Below are 18,092 nucleotides of genomic sequence, written 5' to 3'. Positions count from 1 at the left end.
TGGCCAAGGGCTTGCCTTATTTCCAGAGACACTTTTTATTTTGGAACAGCAACCTTTCATTCCATGTCACTGCTTTGGCAACTCTGTTCAGTTGCTTGGGTGGTGTGGGTAAAGGTTCCTGAAGTCTTTGGATCCTAGCCTTAATAGCCACTATCCATGACGACTTTTATATCCCATCTTTGTCAGGCCATTGCTTTACTATAAGCGACAAAGTATGTATATGTGCACAAATGAGCTACTGGTACCAAGCAAATCTGTGGTCTAATCACGTTTGCAGACTAATCTGTAAGGCTGGTGCATATGCTGCTTTTTAAATGTGTGCCAAGTCTGAAGACTTGGACTATACTTGTTAGTGGCTCAGCATCTCCTTAAAAATCTTCAGAGGAACTTGCCGGGCCAGCAAGCTCCCTAACAGTTCAAACACCATATTTATACATCACTATTGATGATTAGTTACATTTGCAGGGTGGGGTTGTCTTGGTGGTGGGAAATGGAGTAAGATGCTTGGCACCATTGTACAGAACTCTAGTTTCTATAGCAGTGTGTGCACATGTCATTATTCTTCAAAACTGAAAAATTGTCTTATTATCAGTGATCAAAATAAAATGGGCTCCTGCCTGATGTGTAAGGTGATCTCTTGAAGTCTAGGTACTGTCCTTATTTTAAGGTGGCTTCCAAGGCTGTTGTGGTTATTCTCACATGTTTAGCCTAGGTATTCACAGTCATATCTTGCATTGCTGCCAACTTTAGTTTTTGTGTTCTCATAAGTAATGTTTGGAATCCCTAGCGGCCTTAAGCAAAAATTGGTATGATATAGTGAAGAAGAAAAGTCAGAGAGGCTGTACACCTCTGCTCACTTTTTCTAAGAGAAGTGTAAATACATAAAATCACATTTAATCTAACTTACTGGTTTTGTGGGTGTCTCACCCCCCTTTTTTTTACATTTTGATATTATTTCTTAGAAGTTACTAAGAATACGCAGAGCTTTTCCCCATTACTGACATGTCTAATTTGCATTTTGTTAAGCAATACGAGGATTCTCTCCACAACATAAAATCTGCAGTTTTGAAGAGGCAAAAGGACTGGATAGGATCAATGAGCGAATGCCGCCAAGGAAAGATGCTCTTCTTCAGGGTGGTATTAATTCTGTGAATGCAACAAATGCCAACGGAAACAATGGTGCTGGCAACAACAATGCACAGTGACCGTCGCGTCTGCTTACTTACGTAACAATTTGTTGAGGACTGCTTCTTGAAAAGACAGTAGCCAAAACATCCCAGGGAGATGCAGACCCCACGCTTTACCCGGAGCGAAATCACAACTTGATCTTACCGAAGAGAAGCCATGATGCTTCGGAGATGACAGCCACTCTTCTAAAAGTGACAGCATGAATATTAACAGTTTATATTTGGAACTCACTTGTGGAGAGAGATCCAGGGACAAGCTTCTGCTGTTATCACTATAGACTTAGCATGTTACTTTTTTATCATTGTCAACACTTTTTATGTTTACAGAATGGGATTGTAGAGCTAGGTGGTGGGTTTGTGAGGTGGTTTTCTTTTGTTTTTAAATCGGACGTTCTAATGCATCCGTATTTATTTAATGGTCTTATGAACTGTCTTTAAATGATAGTTTTACAGTGGTCTTAAAATATAAATCTGAGGCTGCAGACATGTCTGTGTTTTAAATAAGTGAGGAAGAAATGCCAAAAATCTTAGTAATTATGTAAATTTCTGGTCTTGGGTATACTCCTGTTGCTAATTCTGTATAATGTTCAACATATTATTTTTAGTTAAAACTTATCAGAAGATTTCTATATAAAAATGTTTATTACTTGAACCATAGCTTTTGAAAAATATTTTAATTTAGAAACTTTTTTGCCCAACTTTTTGAGACTTTCCCCACACTTGAATGTTAAAAGAACTATTAACAGTAAAAAAAAAAAAAGTTTAAAATTAAGGTACTTTGTACATTACGTTTCAAGTAAATTTGATTCATATCAGATCTGTAAAGCTTGGCTTTGTATTTTCTGTATGCATGTTTTAATTTTGCAGATATTTAATATATAGACCTAGGGTGTACAGGAGAAAACATCCTATAGGTTATGCAGCACAGCTGTTATGGGTATTTTTAGTTTATTGTATTAAAGTTGCTTAAATAGTTAATAATTGTTGGGCTGAGTGGCTGCAAGTGTGTTCTTTTAATTCTGTTTGGTTGTTTTTGTTTTTGTTTTGAACTTTTGGCCATACAATGCATAATTACTCTGGACATATTAAGATATTAGTGAAGATATAAAATCAAGATGCATGTTATGTTTTTGATAGCTGGACTGTTCAGTTAAAATAAAATCAAACCATGTGTTGATCTAATGAATGATGAACTGTAGTTAAATTCTCTCAACATTTTGTTACCTACCTTTCTTATTCTGTGGGAAGCTGTTGGAATCTTACGGCAATGGATTTCACCTGCAGTTTGTTTGCCACAAAGTGGAACTTGTGTGTGGCCCTAAGTTGGCTATTTGATGCATGTTTTAAACCATTCAAGTATTTTATAATAAGAAGCGCACAATAAAGTTTGTGCATGGCCCTCAGCTCGGATTGGTTTGCTTCTGTTTTTGTTTGCGTAATGAGGAACACAACACAACCAACCAACCATTCTAGTTGATCTCCTGGGGGCAAATATCTGGAATGGGGAGGTTCCCAGCACATTTTAGAATCTTTGAACTCCCCGAGTTAAGGAAGCCTCCCTATTTCAGAAGTTTGTTCCAACTTGAGGAAGGTGACAGGGGCAGAGCTGGTGTGCTCATTCCTACAATCCTTCCTCATATAGTTACTTGGATGTAGAGCAATGCTGTACTTAATGAGACTATTATATGGTGATTAGATCTCAAGCACAGCTAACTAAAATGGCAAAGGAACATTTCATTTGAAAGTCAGTGATGGTTTTGCATGTATGGACAACGTAGAGTTAACAGCTCTGTTTATTAACGATGTGTGTAATTTGGGGTGGGGTGTTGTTGTTAAATACCAAAGTTTATTTTTATTGATTTTTTAAAAAAAATATTGAAAAGTAACAGCCATATTTGTGCCCAGCGTTCCCAGCCTCCTCCATCCCTATCACAGGTGACCTCCCATGACCTATGTCGCAAAGTGGTTGTGAGGTTAAACGGGGAGAGGGAGAGCCATGTACGCCACCCCGAGGACCTTAGTGGAAAAGTGGAATATAAATGAAAGAAAGAAAGGTAAGCCCGCAGGTACAATACAAAAGCAGCAAAGAATGTCCACTTTCCAGTGTCTCACGTATACAATCATAAATGTGTATGAAATACAGTGGAACCTCGGTTGTCAAATGTAATCCGTTCTGGAAGACTGTTCGACAACCGAGGCTCAATGGGCGGTCAGCAAATCCCATTGAGAAAACCGAGAAACATGCCCCAGAAGCCATTCAGCTTCTGATGCGCTCAAAAACCGAGGTTCCACTGTATATTGAAAGGGGGGGGGTAATATGCAATATATGCAATTTAACAGCAATGCTGCTACACAATAAAGGGTGGGGAAGACATGAAGTGGGTGAGTCCTCGGAATGCAGGTACATAATGTGGGACTATACTGAGTTTTTCCCACTTTTCCCACAGGTTTATGTGAAGCTTCCACCTTTCCCAATCTGCTATGCCATTCACTAAAGAGGTGAGAAACAGCAGTGTCTCTTAACTTGTGAGGTGGGTCTGTGGTTGGGGAGATTAAATGGTTAAATATCTGAAATGTTTAGCTGCAAGAAAATGCAGTTCCACTCAGCTGCATTTGTTGTGAGTTGACTGAGTGACTTGGCCACAGACTTATTCCATATTAATTTTATACTTTGAGATGTCCATCAAATGACTTATTTACGTGCATTACTTGAGGCACAGCAGCTGTCCCAGAAGTAAGATAAAAAACTGCACAGTGCGGTTTTGTTTTCTTGGCATAAAATACTGGTTCCTTTTAATGTTTGTGACCTGATGTCTTGAGGATGCCAGAGCAATATAAACTAACAAGGGACAGCCCTGCCACTGTCTTTTAGCATCTTCACGTCCTTATACAGCCCTGAGCACAGACATAATTATTTCCAAATGCTTGTTAAGCATCTTCTCAATTTAGAACTCATTCCAACTGCTGGGAAATACTATTTGTGGTATAAGTCTGATGGATCTGTCCAGATTTCACCCTCCCTGCATGGAAGGGCTCCTGTCAGTGAGGCTTTTGATATAGCAGCAGGATCTCACTGGTATAAGGGAGGTGACTTGCCTGTTTCCAATTCCCTCTGCAGCCTTCACATACTAATCCAGAAGGTGTCTCCGTCTTTCAGAGTAGGTTTTTGGAGACTGCAGGGGAAGTGGAAGCTGGGAAATGTCACCGCTGTACTACTTCCAGTGGGACCATTGTGTTCTGGGTAGTTCCCACCAGCAGGAGCAAAGTCTGGAACCAAGCCTACTATTAAAACCTCACATATTATTAAACTTGAAGCAGGCAAACTTTTGGTCTCTTTACTCTCTGCCCCTGCTAATGCAACTATTTCTGTCTGCTTACTGTTGTTGTATTGCTTTTTTCATCTCGTTCAAACGTAGATGGAGTTAAATATTACTAGCCTCTTAACTGTGAAGAACACTGGGTCAACATGGCCTGGGTTGCTGCTCCACAAGCATCTCCTTCACAGAGGTTCTCTCTCAGTGAAGACAACTGGTTTAGTTTTGGGTTATAAGGTTCTATTGTTAAAAATTATATGAGAGTCTGTGCTCTGGTTCCTCACTGCCATAACTGGACTGAGTCCTAGATGTACTGGTAGAATGCAAACAGTTGTTGGATAGTCTAAATGTTCAACTTTTAAAGCTGTCATTAGCACTGTGTGTTAGTTGAATAGGTGTTTGTTAATTCAATGCTCATTACTACATTGTGGCAAGGGCTTTCCATGTTCACTCAAGCTACAAAATGCTGGGAAATGACCCAGCTTTGTGATTAGTTTCAACTTCCTTTGAGCTGAACGGCTGTCAGAGGCAGAATGTTAGTTCCAAGTCCCAGATTTGTCTGTTCATGTTACAGGGGTACGCTAGTAGTACAGCTTAAAAATGTATAGGAATTGGGAGGTAGGTTGAGGTTTCAACCCTGAGGTGTCATCAGTCTGCCAGACTAAATCACTAGTGTCTGTTTCAGCTCAGATTAGGAAACGCTTACTGCATATTATACAGATGAGTCTTTTTTGTATTGAATCACATTGTTAGTACATTTGTGATCTTCACTGTTTTGTTGTTTCTTCAGCTAGCAAGCCTCCTTGTGTATATTAATATAGAGAGGCGGTATACAAATGAACAGTGAAATTGAAATGAAATGAAATGAAATACCTCATGCCACTGAACTTTCCTCATATATTCAGGATGCGTAAACCTGAGTGCTGGAGAGGTCAAAAGTTTTGTAATAAAATTCCTAAATTTGGGCATACAGGGATCTTCCTCTGTAGATAGTGGTGGTATATATTACTTCACTTCAATATGTGCTAAACTAGAGCTTTTCTGCTTGGGGCAGAATAACCAAGAGGACTCCCAAAGTCTGTCCTGCTGGCACCGCTGTGCTTGAATAGTGAAAATGTTTCTATGACTAGCAAGTAACAGGGACTTTGACAGTCCAATTAGATGCCTCACTCAAACACGCAGTAGCAATATGGGATCAGACTCTGGAGAAATGGTTCTTGAGTAACATTACTACCATATGAACAGGGTTTTGGTCACTTCATACAGTGGTTGAAGGTCTAGTTAAATCATAATCCTTTTAATGGATCGCTGTTCCATTTTATCAGTAGCTAGTATTTGCATACTTTGAAAACTGGAAGGGTGAAGGATAAAGCCCTGGCTTTTATGCACTTCAGGTTTCTAAATGAGACTGCAACAATGTGTTGCAGTGCAAAGAGCTGCAGGTTTCAGCTCTTAGTTGTTTTTTTAAATTGTTTTTATTAAAGATTTTCTTGGGTTACAAAAGTACATACATCTCTGTTTTGCATCATACAGTCCTTTCAACAGATCAGTTCTATTCGATGTTGTATACGGTATAAGGTTGTGGGAAGAGAGGTGGGGCGTAGTAAACTTGCATTTTTACAATGTATGTGCAAGGTTTTTGTCACATGCATAGGTTCCCTTTCTATTCATTCATTTGTGTTCATTGGGGCTACAGTAAGTTGCTACAGTAAGTTTTGTTTGTGCATGAAGGGTTGTTGGCTCAAGTTAGCCATGTCAATTCGCATGCTGTCGCTGGGTTCTTGTTCGGCTGTGTGTGTAATAAAGGGGAACCACACTGGGGTGAAGGCATCTTTGTTTATTTGTCCCTGTGCTAGTTTTGGTTTGTTGGTTAGCTTTTCTAGTAAGGCTATTTCCCATACAGTTTGGTACCAGTGCTCCACGTTCACTCCTAACAGCTCCCTCCAGTGTTGATGTTCTTGACTGCTGAGAGTAGGTGGGTTATAAGCTCTTTGTAGTGTGAGTGATTGTCTTGCAAAATGTTCCAGCGGGGATAATTCTGGCATGGCTTCTAGTACTGTTTTGTTATTTTGCATATTTATTGAAGGTTTCAGCAAGACAGCCATGCATTATTCCAAGATACTTTATTATAGCCTTTTCTCCCCACCCCGGCATGTTCTGAACTGCTACAAACTTTGTACATATAGGAAAAATTTCCTAAGTAGAAAGGACTCTTTCTTGTATGTGTGAAATGCTCACAAGAATAAGGGGTTGTATGCTACTAATGTGGTTCATTAAGTCTACTCTGAGGAATTAACTACAATCCAAGGTTATTTAATATTTGTAAATAAGTGATATTGGTTTATATTAATGTATTGAGTATACACAGTAACAAGAAAAAGACACTTCACTACAACTCAGACAGCAGGTGTCTTGTTTTATATTGTAAAGTACATGATGTGCGAAATTAAGGCAATTATATGTGCAAAATAAACCATCCATTAGAAGCATACTTGTTTACATTGTCTAGGATAACTTATGCTCTTATATGCAATGATAGTCATTTGCCCAAGCAGCTCATTTTCCATTTTCTTTGTTTCAGCGTGGTCTATTGACCAACAAGGGCCAAGAGCAGACGCCTGTAATCTCCACTTGTGTCACTTTGTATCATTGTGCCCAAAGTCTTCTGATACATCTGGGTGAACATCTGTTTGATTTGTACAAGATCAATCTGTGCCAAAAGAAACAAAGCAGACGACTGAGAGAAGACACAACTTAATTCATGAATCCCATTAAACTCAACAGGCAGGTCTAGTGCCACTGAAATTCCAGATGGATTGTGCCCCATTCACCCACACTGGGCATTAAAACTTCAGTGCCAGTTTGATGATGAGGAAGAATTAATTTGACACCAGAAACACAGTCTGCAACATGTTACAAAGCTACTCAAGACATAGGTACTGCTCTCTATGAACAAGTAAGTAATGCATATATGCTACTCTCTGGTACAGTGGATGATGTGTAATGCAACCTTCATTTCCACATCGGGGGAGAAGTTCATGTTATTTGTATGCCACGTTTCCTGAAGGCATGGTTTTCACTATGGAAAGATAGCATACAAATAATAACTAGGGCTGGGCAGTGTTACTGTATTTTTCACTCTATAGGACACACCAGATGATAAGATGCACCTAGTTTTGGGGGGGGGGGGGAGAGGAAAACAAGAAAAAAAATATTTTGAATCCCACAAGCCAGAACAGCAAGAGAGATCTGGCTTCTGGGATACTGTGTGGCTGTTCTGGCTTCTGGGATAACTGCGCCAGTCCTCTTCAGGGCAGCGGGATGAAGGCTTCCCCTGCCCGGAAAGGCTGTGCGCAGCTAAGGCAGAAGCCAGGGCAGGCGCATCGCTGAAGGGGCGCTGCGCAGAGAGGGAGAACTGCGCAGCGCCCCTTCAAGCGAAGCTGGAGAAGGAACAGAAGGAGACCTCCTCCGGCTTCCAGGCAGGTGCGTGGCTGAAGTCTTTGGAGCGCAGCGGGAACTCGCACTGCGCTCCAAAGACTTTGGGCGGCTATCCCTGAAGCCTGGAGAGCAAGAGGTGTCAGTGAGCACCGACCCCTCTCGTTCTCCAGGCTTCAGCGAAAGCAACGCGAAGCCTCCGGAGCACGGAGGGAGCACTCCCACTGCGCTTTGGAGGCTTCGTGTTGCTATCACTGAAGCCAAGGAGCCTGCATTCACTCCATAGGACGCACACACATTTCCCCTTAATTTTTGGAGGGGAAAAAGTGCGTCCTACAGAGCGAAAAATACAGTACATTTTCAACATTGTGGTGTCTCACCAGCAAGGGGTGAAACCAACCTCAGCTCTCACTGTGGAAGCTGAGGTGCTTTCACCCCAACGCCTGGTGGATGGGGAAGGCTCCTACCCCCCAACTGAGCAAGCCCTGGTGTGCCAGCAGCAGAGACCTCTTTTTGGAGGCGCTCTCTGCTGGTGTGGTACCTCTTTCCCCTGGGAGGAAGAGGCAGCAAACTTACCCCCCCCCCCCAAAGATGGACCAGGCATCAGTGCGTTGACTGCCCTTGCCTATGTAGGCAATCCGCCACTTTCCTTGTGGGGTGGTAACAGACAGCCCACCCTCGCAGACAAAGGCAGCCACGTGCACAGAGCCTGGTCCTCAAGCCATGGGGTGCAAAACCACTGTATCCACGCAGCCTCTGCACCCCCTGGCTGAGCCCATCCAACCCCCTAAGCGGCAGCAGTTGAGGCAACTGCACATAGGCTTGCTTCAGCAGGTGAAGTCTAACAGAGCCAGGAGAGGTGGGGGTTCCTTTAAACGTCTCTGTTGAGGGGTGCACACCTCAATGGAGAAGTGTGACAGAGCCTGCCCTTCCCCAGCCAAAATCCTGCCCACATGCAAGCAGGAGTGGGGCTGGGAAGCACTTTAACAGAGCCCCCACCCTACTGCTGGCTTGTGCGGTGTCAGGGGATCTGCAAAACTGCTTGGCGAGGGCAGCGGCGTGCTCAGCCAAGCCGTTTAAAGAAGCACAGGGAGGAACAAGCTGTATCGTGCCTCGCCAATGCAGCTTGTCTCTCCCTCTGCCAGTATGAGGGCATATGGGATGGCAGCTTCACTCAGGAGGTGGCAGTTTCACCCATACCATTGAATGAAGCTGTCATCACGGTCTGCCCCTCCTAGCAGTCCTGGGCAAGATATTGATGTATTGCCAGGCCTAATAACATGACAAAAGCAATCACACACAATAAATAAATACATGAAACAGTACATTGCTTTCATTCTTGCTCCAACCTGGCAACTGCAGCTACCCCACCTCATGTTCATAGCCAGTCTTTCTACCTGGAAAGCCTCTAAAGCAATGACTCAATAATGAAGACTGAGGTTGGGGCCACTATCACTGCCAGGAACAATGTGGCACTGAGTCTGCTACCTAAAAGAAGAGTGCTTTCTATCATCTAGATCTGGGCCAGCTCAGGTAACTGGCATCACCGCTAATGGCCTTGAATCTATACTATGTGCCACTTGGGTTGTACAAGTTTAATAAAGAAAGCTGCTTTTAATACCAGAAAAGTTTCAACTATCCATTTGTCAAAAGTGCTTACAGCTTCTGTCACCTTCCATTGTGCCTGAACAGTAAAAGACCGTATGCATTTGCGTTTTAATAAAGGAGCCATTTGACCTCTTTGGAAGTATGGCCAGATGGTGTGTATAATGAACACAAACAAGATTAAATAACTGGCCTTTAATTGCATAGTAGGTAAAATTTACACATAATAAATTCTTACCTCGCTGCGAGTGACTATAATTCGAACCAAGGTAGAGTCATCTGTGCCGGCTCCTTTCATGGAATGATAAAGCCTCTCTGCAAAAAAGGCTGGGCGGTTCAGAGCACATTGCACTGCAATAAAACAGTATTAAGATCAACTCGGAGTTGACACTGACAGCTCAAAGCCACAAGATTCTAACAGCATCAGCCTGCCAGAATCTTCAATCCAAATTGTATTTGTTGTCATTGCATTCCCCTCCAAGTATATTATAACATAAAGACTATACAAAGACCAAGAGTCCAAAAGCATAAAATTAACAATCATGTCCTTAACTAGGTAAATTAGATTTAAATGTTGTTAGATCAGCCCTAACTGGTTCTAGGGAGGAAATGGGTGGTGCATCTAAGCCCAGTCTCCAGTGAGGGCTTTCTTTGGGGAGTGTACCTTCTAGTGGAGAGAAAGGATTACTGCACCACCAGCAATCTGAAGCAGTGGTACCTTGGTTCTTGAACAGCTTAGTTGTTGAACAAATTGGCTCTTGAATGCCACTAACCCGGAAGTAAATGTGCGAATGTCTTTTGGAAGCCAATCATCCGACGCGGCTTCCACTTGAGTGCAGGAACCTCCTGCAGCCAATCAGAAACCACACCTTGGTTTTCAAACTATTTTGGGAGTCGAACGGACTCCCAGAACAGATTAAGTTTGACAACCAAGGTACCACTGTACATCACATGTGCAAATTAAGTAACTGACATCAGTCCTCTTATTTTGCATAAATTATTTTACAGGTCTGGGAAGGGCACTGAAGCCCCAGCTAATGCTCATTAATCTGAAGTTTCCAGCACCTAATAGTTGTAGGTGCTTGGTAAATAAATTGCCCATAAAAATGACCTCATTGAACAATGAAATGCAGGAAAAGTCCCTTACCGATAGCCTTCAAACCACGTTCTACATTTCCTGAAAACTCCCGGCCAATGCTGCTTAATAAATCTCGGTTAGCAACCTGCAAAAATAATAATAATAATAATAATAATAATAATAATAATAATAATTTTTTATTTATACCCCACCCTCCCCAGTCAAGGCCGGGCTCGAAGCGCTTACAAGCAATAATAAAAACAAGTTGAATGATTACAACTTAAAAACAAAATTAAAATACAACATTAAAATATTGAAACATTAAAATATTAAAAATGTAGCCGCATCGCAGGAGGAGAAGGAAAGGAAAAAAGAAAGAAGTAGGAAATATTAAGTAGGAAGTGTTAATTTTTTTAGCCAAAGAACTGATGAAAGCCAAATCCAGTCCTGTCTAGTCCACACAAATGCCCTCCCCTTCTTGTCTACCTGAGAGTAGGCTTCAATTGTGGCTTTCAGCTGGGGAAAGCTTCTAGTTGCCAGGACCATATTGAAGGCAGACTCATCAGTCCCCAGCTTCCCTTCACCAGCTTGGAAAAGGCGCTGGGCATCTTGTTGAGCCTTTTGGTAATCCACAGTTTGATTCTCATCCCGATTACCCTGTAGGAGAGAAAAATATTCATTACTACTATTATATACAGTAAGCCCACAACTTATGCAGGGGTTACATTCCAGGGATCACAGCAGAAATTGTGTATAGTCAGAACTCATTGGGGTCAGTGGCAGGCAGGATTGCCAAGTCTTTTTCCCTGGCTGCCCACCCTCTTTTAATTTACTTTTTTGCCAAGTACACAGGTGTGAGTTGCAGGCTTACTGTACTAGCCTTGCTTGCAAGTTGCCTTCAACTATTTAAAAATGAAGTATAAGCATGGTGATTCCCTTTTCTCTTTCATTTAGACATAGCAAATCAAATGATTAAACATCTGGCCTCCATTTATGCTTTACAGTATCCTTGTCTGAACACAGGTATGGCTCCACAAATATGCAAAACAAAATGAGCAAACCTAAGATCAACTGTTCAGTCATCTCATAATTTAAATCGTCTAGAGGACAAGGCAAAATTGCACCCCCCCAGTTTAATTTATATTTAAAGCTACTGGTAACTGTGACCAGGGAGAAATTAGAAATTAATACTTGCACATTACAGTGGTAGCTAAATTAAGCAGAGCCACAGTGTAAGATAAATATTACTAACATGACCAAACTATTTATCTTTCTATCAGTTAACAACAGACTAGTCCAATACTTTTATTTTCATCAACAATGACAATCACTTAGGGGAGAAATTTAAACTGAGCTGGAAAGACAGACTAGTTTCAAACTTTCTTGGCACTGTAAGATTGTAAGCATTGAAATGAACCAATTTTGTTCCCAGAAAGAGGGTGCGGGAACCTGCAGCTCTCTAAATGTTGCTGGACTAAACCTCCCATCATCAGTGACCCATGCAGACTAGAGCTGGAGTCCTTCATCATCTGGAGGACCAAAGGATCCGTCGCCCCCACCAGAGAGCAAGACATGAAAGAATGGCAGCACATTAATAAATGTGCCTTTAAAAAAAAATTCAATACAATGTGCAGAAAGAGGAGGCCTGGTCCATGATCTGTGCCTGTATCAACACATTAACGGGTTGAACTGGTTAGGAGAGATGTATTCCAAGTCAGAGTTTTGGTTTGGGCAAGATGGAACAGGTCTATTTAACACAGTACTTTGGTTGCATCTAAGAGAAAAAAAATTGTCCAAGACATCCCGTTTTTGAGTGCCATGCTCACACATGAGATCACAGCCTGATACACAACATTGCGGTGCACCAAAACACACGTTTTTGGGCACCATGTTTGTGTGTGGGCCAAATGACTCGTGCAGGAGCACAGCCCAGAAGACACACATCCTGGTTTTTGTGCTGGGACATATTGAAGGGTATGGTGGCACCATTCACATAACAAAAACTACCACATTTTCAAAAGTACGTCTGTGACTTGGATTTTGAAAAATGGGGGTCCACAGTACTAAGCTAATTGGGAGCTACTGATCTATTGTGTCTGTTTTATTCAATAATATTATTCCTCAGTAATAGGTCTCCTTCAGAGCTGGATGTCACATTGATTGGGTCCTAGAGGGTCATGTTAAGTCAAAACCATTTACTTCAAGAGATAGGTATCTGAAATCTCCATCTGATAGAAAAAGCCTAGTCCTATCATCAAATCCTATTTCATACAAGGAATGGTACCTAACCCGGGATACATTTCAAAAGGGGTGGAAAACCTACAGCTGGAACTGTACTCGGCGCAAACTAGATACTTATATGGTGGCCTTGTTATCGAGAACAAGGTAAACATAAATGTAACAGAAGGTGGTTGTTCATCCTACCTGGCACATAGATACAAGTAATCGTTCAAAGTGTCCTGACGTATCGGACCGAATATCATGCTCGATATCTCTTCCAAATTCATTGTTGTAACATCTGACAATTTCTCGAATCTCCTGGTTTGTCCTTGTGCACAGAATCTCAATCAGCACATTCTCCTGTGTGCCTGCACCCTGCAGGCAGAGAAACAAAGCACTACAGACATTACCTCAATGCAGGCTGCTCGGAAAGCTGACCAGAACATCTAATTGTTTTATTACATTAGAAAGAAGATTGATCACTTTTTTGTACTGTAGGAACATCTGAGCCATATTGCTTCATTCAACTAGATCATGTTGCAAGCCATTGTGCATCTTTCAGCTCATGCAAAAAAAAAACAACCCGACAAACTTGCTTCATTTAGCAACCAGCTACCAATAGTTCCCAAGGTTTGTTACAGAAGAAAAGTATTATAATCTAAGAGCATAATCCAGTGATGGTCTCACTAGAAATGAACAGGATGCAGGCACAAGCACGGGCAAACATGACTTAGGTCTACTAATTTTAATGGGTCTATGCGTTAGTAAAATTCAGCTGGCTACAGCCAGGGAACTGTGTCTATAGGGCTTTTGTCACTTGTATCTCTAACACATACATATTTCCATATCTGGGTATATATAGAAGTCATGCAGCCAGAAATGTAAGGAGCTTGAGCAAAGAAAGCAAGGACACCAATCAATCCTTCAGTTATTCAGAACATAGAAGGCCTTCTCCATTTCTTAAAATAACTAAGGGATGTGTGGGGAGATTCATGTTAGAAATCGGTACCATGTACATATAAATTACACTTGGGCACTGCTATGCTCTTTGCACAGGTTTCATTCATTGTCAGTGGAGCAATATTTTCAACTAGACTGTAGCTTAAATTCACAGAGTGAGCATTCCTGCCTCCCTCCTGAAGTACTCCCACAGTTGTCTTACAGGTATTTCTGCATCTAGATCAATCATAGTCACCCAGCCCTGCTACTGGTGACAAGCCAGCGCTGCATATCTGACTTGTTGGCTGAGGGTGGCAGAAGCATCACTCTCCTTCTGTATGCCTGACATTAAAAGTTTCTCTCACCTGCCTCCCCACCCCAGCTCTTGCCACTCCCAACCTGCCTTTCTGGAGAACTGAAGGGGGCTGAGGAGAAAACCAGGAGTGGATTCCAATGGATTTGGGGGTGGGGGTGCAGGGTGTTAATTTGATGGTTTATTTGTTTCTGCCAAGCACAAGGTGTTCCTGGATTGCACATGTGCTCCATTCCCCCAACAGGGTGGGGGGTGGAATAAAGAACTGGGAGAGGGAAGAACAATCATCTCTGACTCTGACTGAAAGCCAAGTGAATAAGAAAAAAGTGGGGTTCTGTGAGTAGCACAAAATAATATGCAAAACAGAGGACCATGGTTAATTTTGCAAGACAGGCATTGGGGCCTATTTTTATGAGAGATTTGCCGTAATTTTGAGAGAGAGGGAGCAGGTTGCATTTGTCTATGAATATTCTGGAAATGCACAGTGTATATATTCCTTAATTTTAAAAACTATTAACACAATTTTCACCTTTATTACTGAAAATAAATTTTGAAATGACTTTGATCTAGTTGAGCATTTGCAGTCCTTTACAGTTAATGTGATCATTTTACATGAAAATAAATGCCAGTGAAAATCATACCTTCATGGCATGCCGCAAACTCCAAGCATCATAGTAGGTACTTGGCATGAACAGTGCAAGGATCAGCTCTTCCATATTTCCACTTAGCTCCGACTTCAGGTCTTTAATTAAATCCTGTCCAATTACAAAGTGGTATCAGAAAGACATACATTCATAAAATATGCATGTGCACACAGACTGAAAATGTACAGTTCAGCTGCTGGCAAATCAATGTTTACTGAAGTCTAGTGAGACATATTTTCAAGACAGAAAATGAAGGCAGTAATCATGATAAATCAATTTAAAACTTCTTTGAAACTAGGGGATCATAACACAGGCAGCCATTTTAGAATCAATTACTATTTTATTTTATACAGCAGAATGCAAAAGAGTTGGTGTGTTGTAGACATGTGCCTTGTATGTCAATACTAGTACCTCAACAAGGCCCATACTGACTTTTTATGTCAAAGAGCTATTTGGAATCTTCTATGATAGGAGAAGCCGCTGTCTGAAATAGGTTACATCACTCAGCACATACTGAACACGAAGCTACTGTCAACACTTCACTGTTACACATTATACTAGTAAAGCACAGCCAGAGGCTATGTCCACTCCTAGCTTTCTTGAAAACCACTACAGGGGGAGGGTCCAGTATTTGACAAAGAAATGAAGTTAAATTACAGACCTCACTCTGCTCACGACAGTTAAGCACAGAAGCTGTCCATATGCTGTACCAGCTGCTGATTTGCTTTTCATTATTATGACTAAAACAAAATCACCAGCAATCATACCTTGCCATACATGGTCTTGAAAGCAGCCTTAATTTGCTGTCTCTGACTATTGGAGCGGTTGGACACAACATCAATGATTGCCTGTTCATCCGTTCCTAGGGAGCAAGAAGGCAACTCAGTGTAGTCTCGTATCAAGCCATTTCATCCCTTTTATTGTACACCCCAAGGTGTAAATCAGGCAAAAACACTGCTTTAGTACAGAGACTTTGCAAACTGCTCACATTCATAGATTTCCTGTACAAAATGAAACTAGCACTTCACTGCAGAGTTTGAATGCAGCGAGATAGGCTTGCTTAAAACAGGTATTTAGCAATGCACAATGTAGGGAAAAGATTTCAAACCCGGGGACATCTGACAAAAGCTCTGGGGTAGAATCCAACTTGGTGCAAATGGAGTTCTCTTATACAATGGAAATTCACCCTCCTCTCCTCCCACCTGCAGCCACCAAATCAGGCACCACCAAAATCTGCCCTGGACAGTGTTGGATACACTTTAAACAAGGGAGTTCCCTGCCAAAGACAGTCTTGAGGAGCATCTAGCGCCCTGCATATTGTGCAATACTCTCTCATGGTTACGATTCTTCATGCCCCGCTCTACAGACCCATCTATCCCAAGTCTTGCTGCTCTTTTTCACTGTTGCCTGTATTTCTATTTTTAAAAATCCAAAATGGAAACCAAGCCATGGAAAGAGGAAGCCATGTTGAAAAAAATATTCCATATAAACAATTCGGGTTGTAGAGTGAAAGGCTAATTTGCACCCCAAGTTATGTTAAAGACTATGGTTAAAATATATACAAGTGTTGGAAGGATCTAGTGAGAGACGTGCAGGATTAAGGTAGAGAAGAGTGTTTGGTTTCTGGGCCTACACAAGTTTAAACACGAACACTGTATGAAACACAAAACCGCTCTTACCAAACCCTTTCATAGCCTTGCGCAGAATTTCTGCATCCCGCCCTGCATCAAAGTTCGGAGCTGGTCGAATTGTGCCTTGCATATGTTGAGTCATGGCTGCAGGCTGAGATTGAGAAATCTGTTTTACCATGTTATTGATCCATGTGAAATGCTTATTCAATCTCAACAATGAAATCTTAGGCAACAGTACTTTAGAGGGAAAGGAGAGACATCCTAAGCAGTCGGGAGGCCAATATATTCCAGATGAACAGAATCGGTTTACTAATATGATGGGGCACCTGTTGTCGGCTCAAGCCTTTATAAGTATTTGCAGGAAATTTCCCCAGCAATCAATTTCAGGCTGGAGGACACATCTCCTCCCTTAGCATTCAGAGTCAAAACAGAAACACAGAGAGGGAGAGATAGGCTTGAGGCGAAGAGAGGGAGAAGGAGAGAACAACTGAAGATGCAGCTGCAGGAAAAGCTCCACAGCATTTGGGGCTTTCAACAGGAACACAGGCACAGGAAGATAATGTAAGAACCTACTAAGAGCCTACTGGATCAGGCCTTTTTAACTTGTTCTCATAGCAACAAATGGTCCAAGGCCATGGAGTCTATTACTGCACGCTACTCCCTCCCAGACCTTGACACGCTGTCATCTTGGGACCAACATAAAATCCGGGCCTGGATTCTTACAAGAGACGAGGCCATGGACCGGGCACAGTCCACCACAGCTTGCCTCTCCATGTGGCTCCCTAAAGTGAAAGTGGTAAGATCACTTGCCAACTACTTGATAGACCTGACGGAGCCCAATTTGAGAAGAGCGTTTACCATGGCCCGTTTCCATTCTATACCCACGGCCTTCTTGCAGGGGATTTACTCTAAGACCCCTATTACTCAGCGTCTATGTCCATGCACAATGAATGAAGTAGAGGACTTCATACATTTCTTTTTCTACTGCCCTATTTATGAGCTAATAAGAACTAAGCTCCTCCTCTTGATTCCGTCCACCATCACATCTAAGGAAGACTGTTTGAAATCGCTTCTTGTGGACGCAAATCCCCAAATTTCACGTGGGGTGGCAATCTTTATAGTGCAGGCTTTGAAACTCAGGGCTACTCTGACTGGGTAGTGTGTCCTAGACCTGGACCTGTTTGAATTCTTTTTATTACCTTTTTAACCTAATGTGCCGAGCCTTTTTGGGGGCCATTATATGCTTTATATGCATCCGCATTTTAGATTCCTGGTGCTGGCAACTAAATCTTTACATTATTGTCTTAGGGTAATTTAAATGTCATAACGCCAGTAATATCGCTTTGAATTTTGTTTGGTTGCTTGTCTCTAGCATTTTTGTCTTATTTTGCTATGGCTGTATGCTAATGCAATAAAGGTTTGATTGATTGATACTGGATCAGGCATCTAGTCCGGCATCCTGTTCTCATAGTGCCCAAATAGATGCCTGTGGGAAGTTTGCATGCCCAACAGCCTTCTCCCCTCCTGCGGTTTCCAGCAACTGGTATTCAGAAGCATACAGCCTCTGACTGTGGAGGCAGAACACATGCATCATGGCTAATGTTGATATCCTTAATGGATTTGTCTAACCCTCTTTTAAAGCAGCTGACTCAACGATAAGTAGGAGGGTGGCAATCCCTCACTCCCTTGGGAGTCAAAGGAAAGTTTATTGGGTGAGGCAAGAGGC

The 18,092-nt window shown here is 41.9% G+C and overlaps 2 protein-coding genes across 11 annotated transcripts in view; one reads left to right on the top strand and one right to left on the bottom strand.

Moving 5' to 3' along the window:
- PPP3CB (protein phosphatase 3 catalytic subunit beta) overlaps nt 1-2,590 on the top strand; it is a 33,374-nt gene extending 30,784 nt beyond the window's left edge. For all 10 annotated transcript variants that reach the window (XR_014564039.1, XR_014564040.1, XM_083738410.1 and 7 more), the window contains one exon: nt 1,027-2,590. Coding sequence is in view for 8 of the 10 variants with exons in the window: in XM_083738410.1 (XP_083594536.1) it covers nt 1,027-1,205 (179 nt within the window). In the remaining 2 variants the exon portion in view is untranslated. The remainder of the gene's footprint in view (nt 1-1,026) is intronic.
- A 4,017-nt stretch (nt 2,591-6,607) lies between these two features.
- The window catches only part of ANXA7 (annexin A7), a 30,505-nt gene continuing 19,020 nt past the window's right edge, over nt 6,608-18,092 (bottom strand). The window contains exons 6-13 of the mRNA XM_083738443.1: nt 16,415-16,517; nt 15,503-15,597; nt 14,733-14,846; nt 13,044-13,214; nt 11,106-11,276; nt 10,689-10,764; nt 9,780-9,892; nt 6,608-7,211 (exon numbers count right to left, since the gene is read on the bottom strand). Of these exons, the coding sequence (XP_083594569.1) occupies nt 7,089-7,211; nt 9,780-9,892; nt 10,689-10,764; nt 11,106-11,276; nt 13,044-13,214; nt 14,733-14,846; nt 15,503-15,597; nt 16,415-16,517 (966 nt within the window). The 3' untranslated portion in view covers nt 6,608-7,088. The remainder of the gene's footprint in view (nt 7,212-9,779; nt 9,893-10,688; nt 10,765-11,105; nt 11,277-13,043; nt 13,215-14,732; nt 14,847-15,502; nt 15,598-16,414; nt 16,518-18,092) is intronic.

This window comes from Podarcis gaigeae (genome assembly GCF_964106915.1).
Source record: "Podarcis gaigeae genome assembly, chromosome: 5".
Classification (NCBI taxonomy): Eukaryota; Metazoa; Chordata; class Lepidosauria; order Squamata; family Lacertidae; genus Podarcis; species Podarcis gaigeae.
The sequence above is the reverse complement of the archived record's forward strand: the minus strand, read 5'-3'. Positions and strand labels throughout refer to the sequence as shown.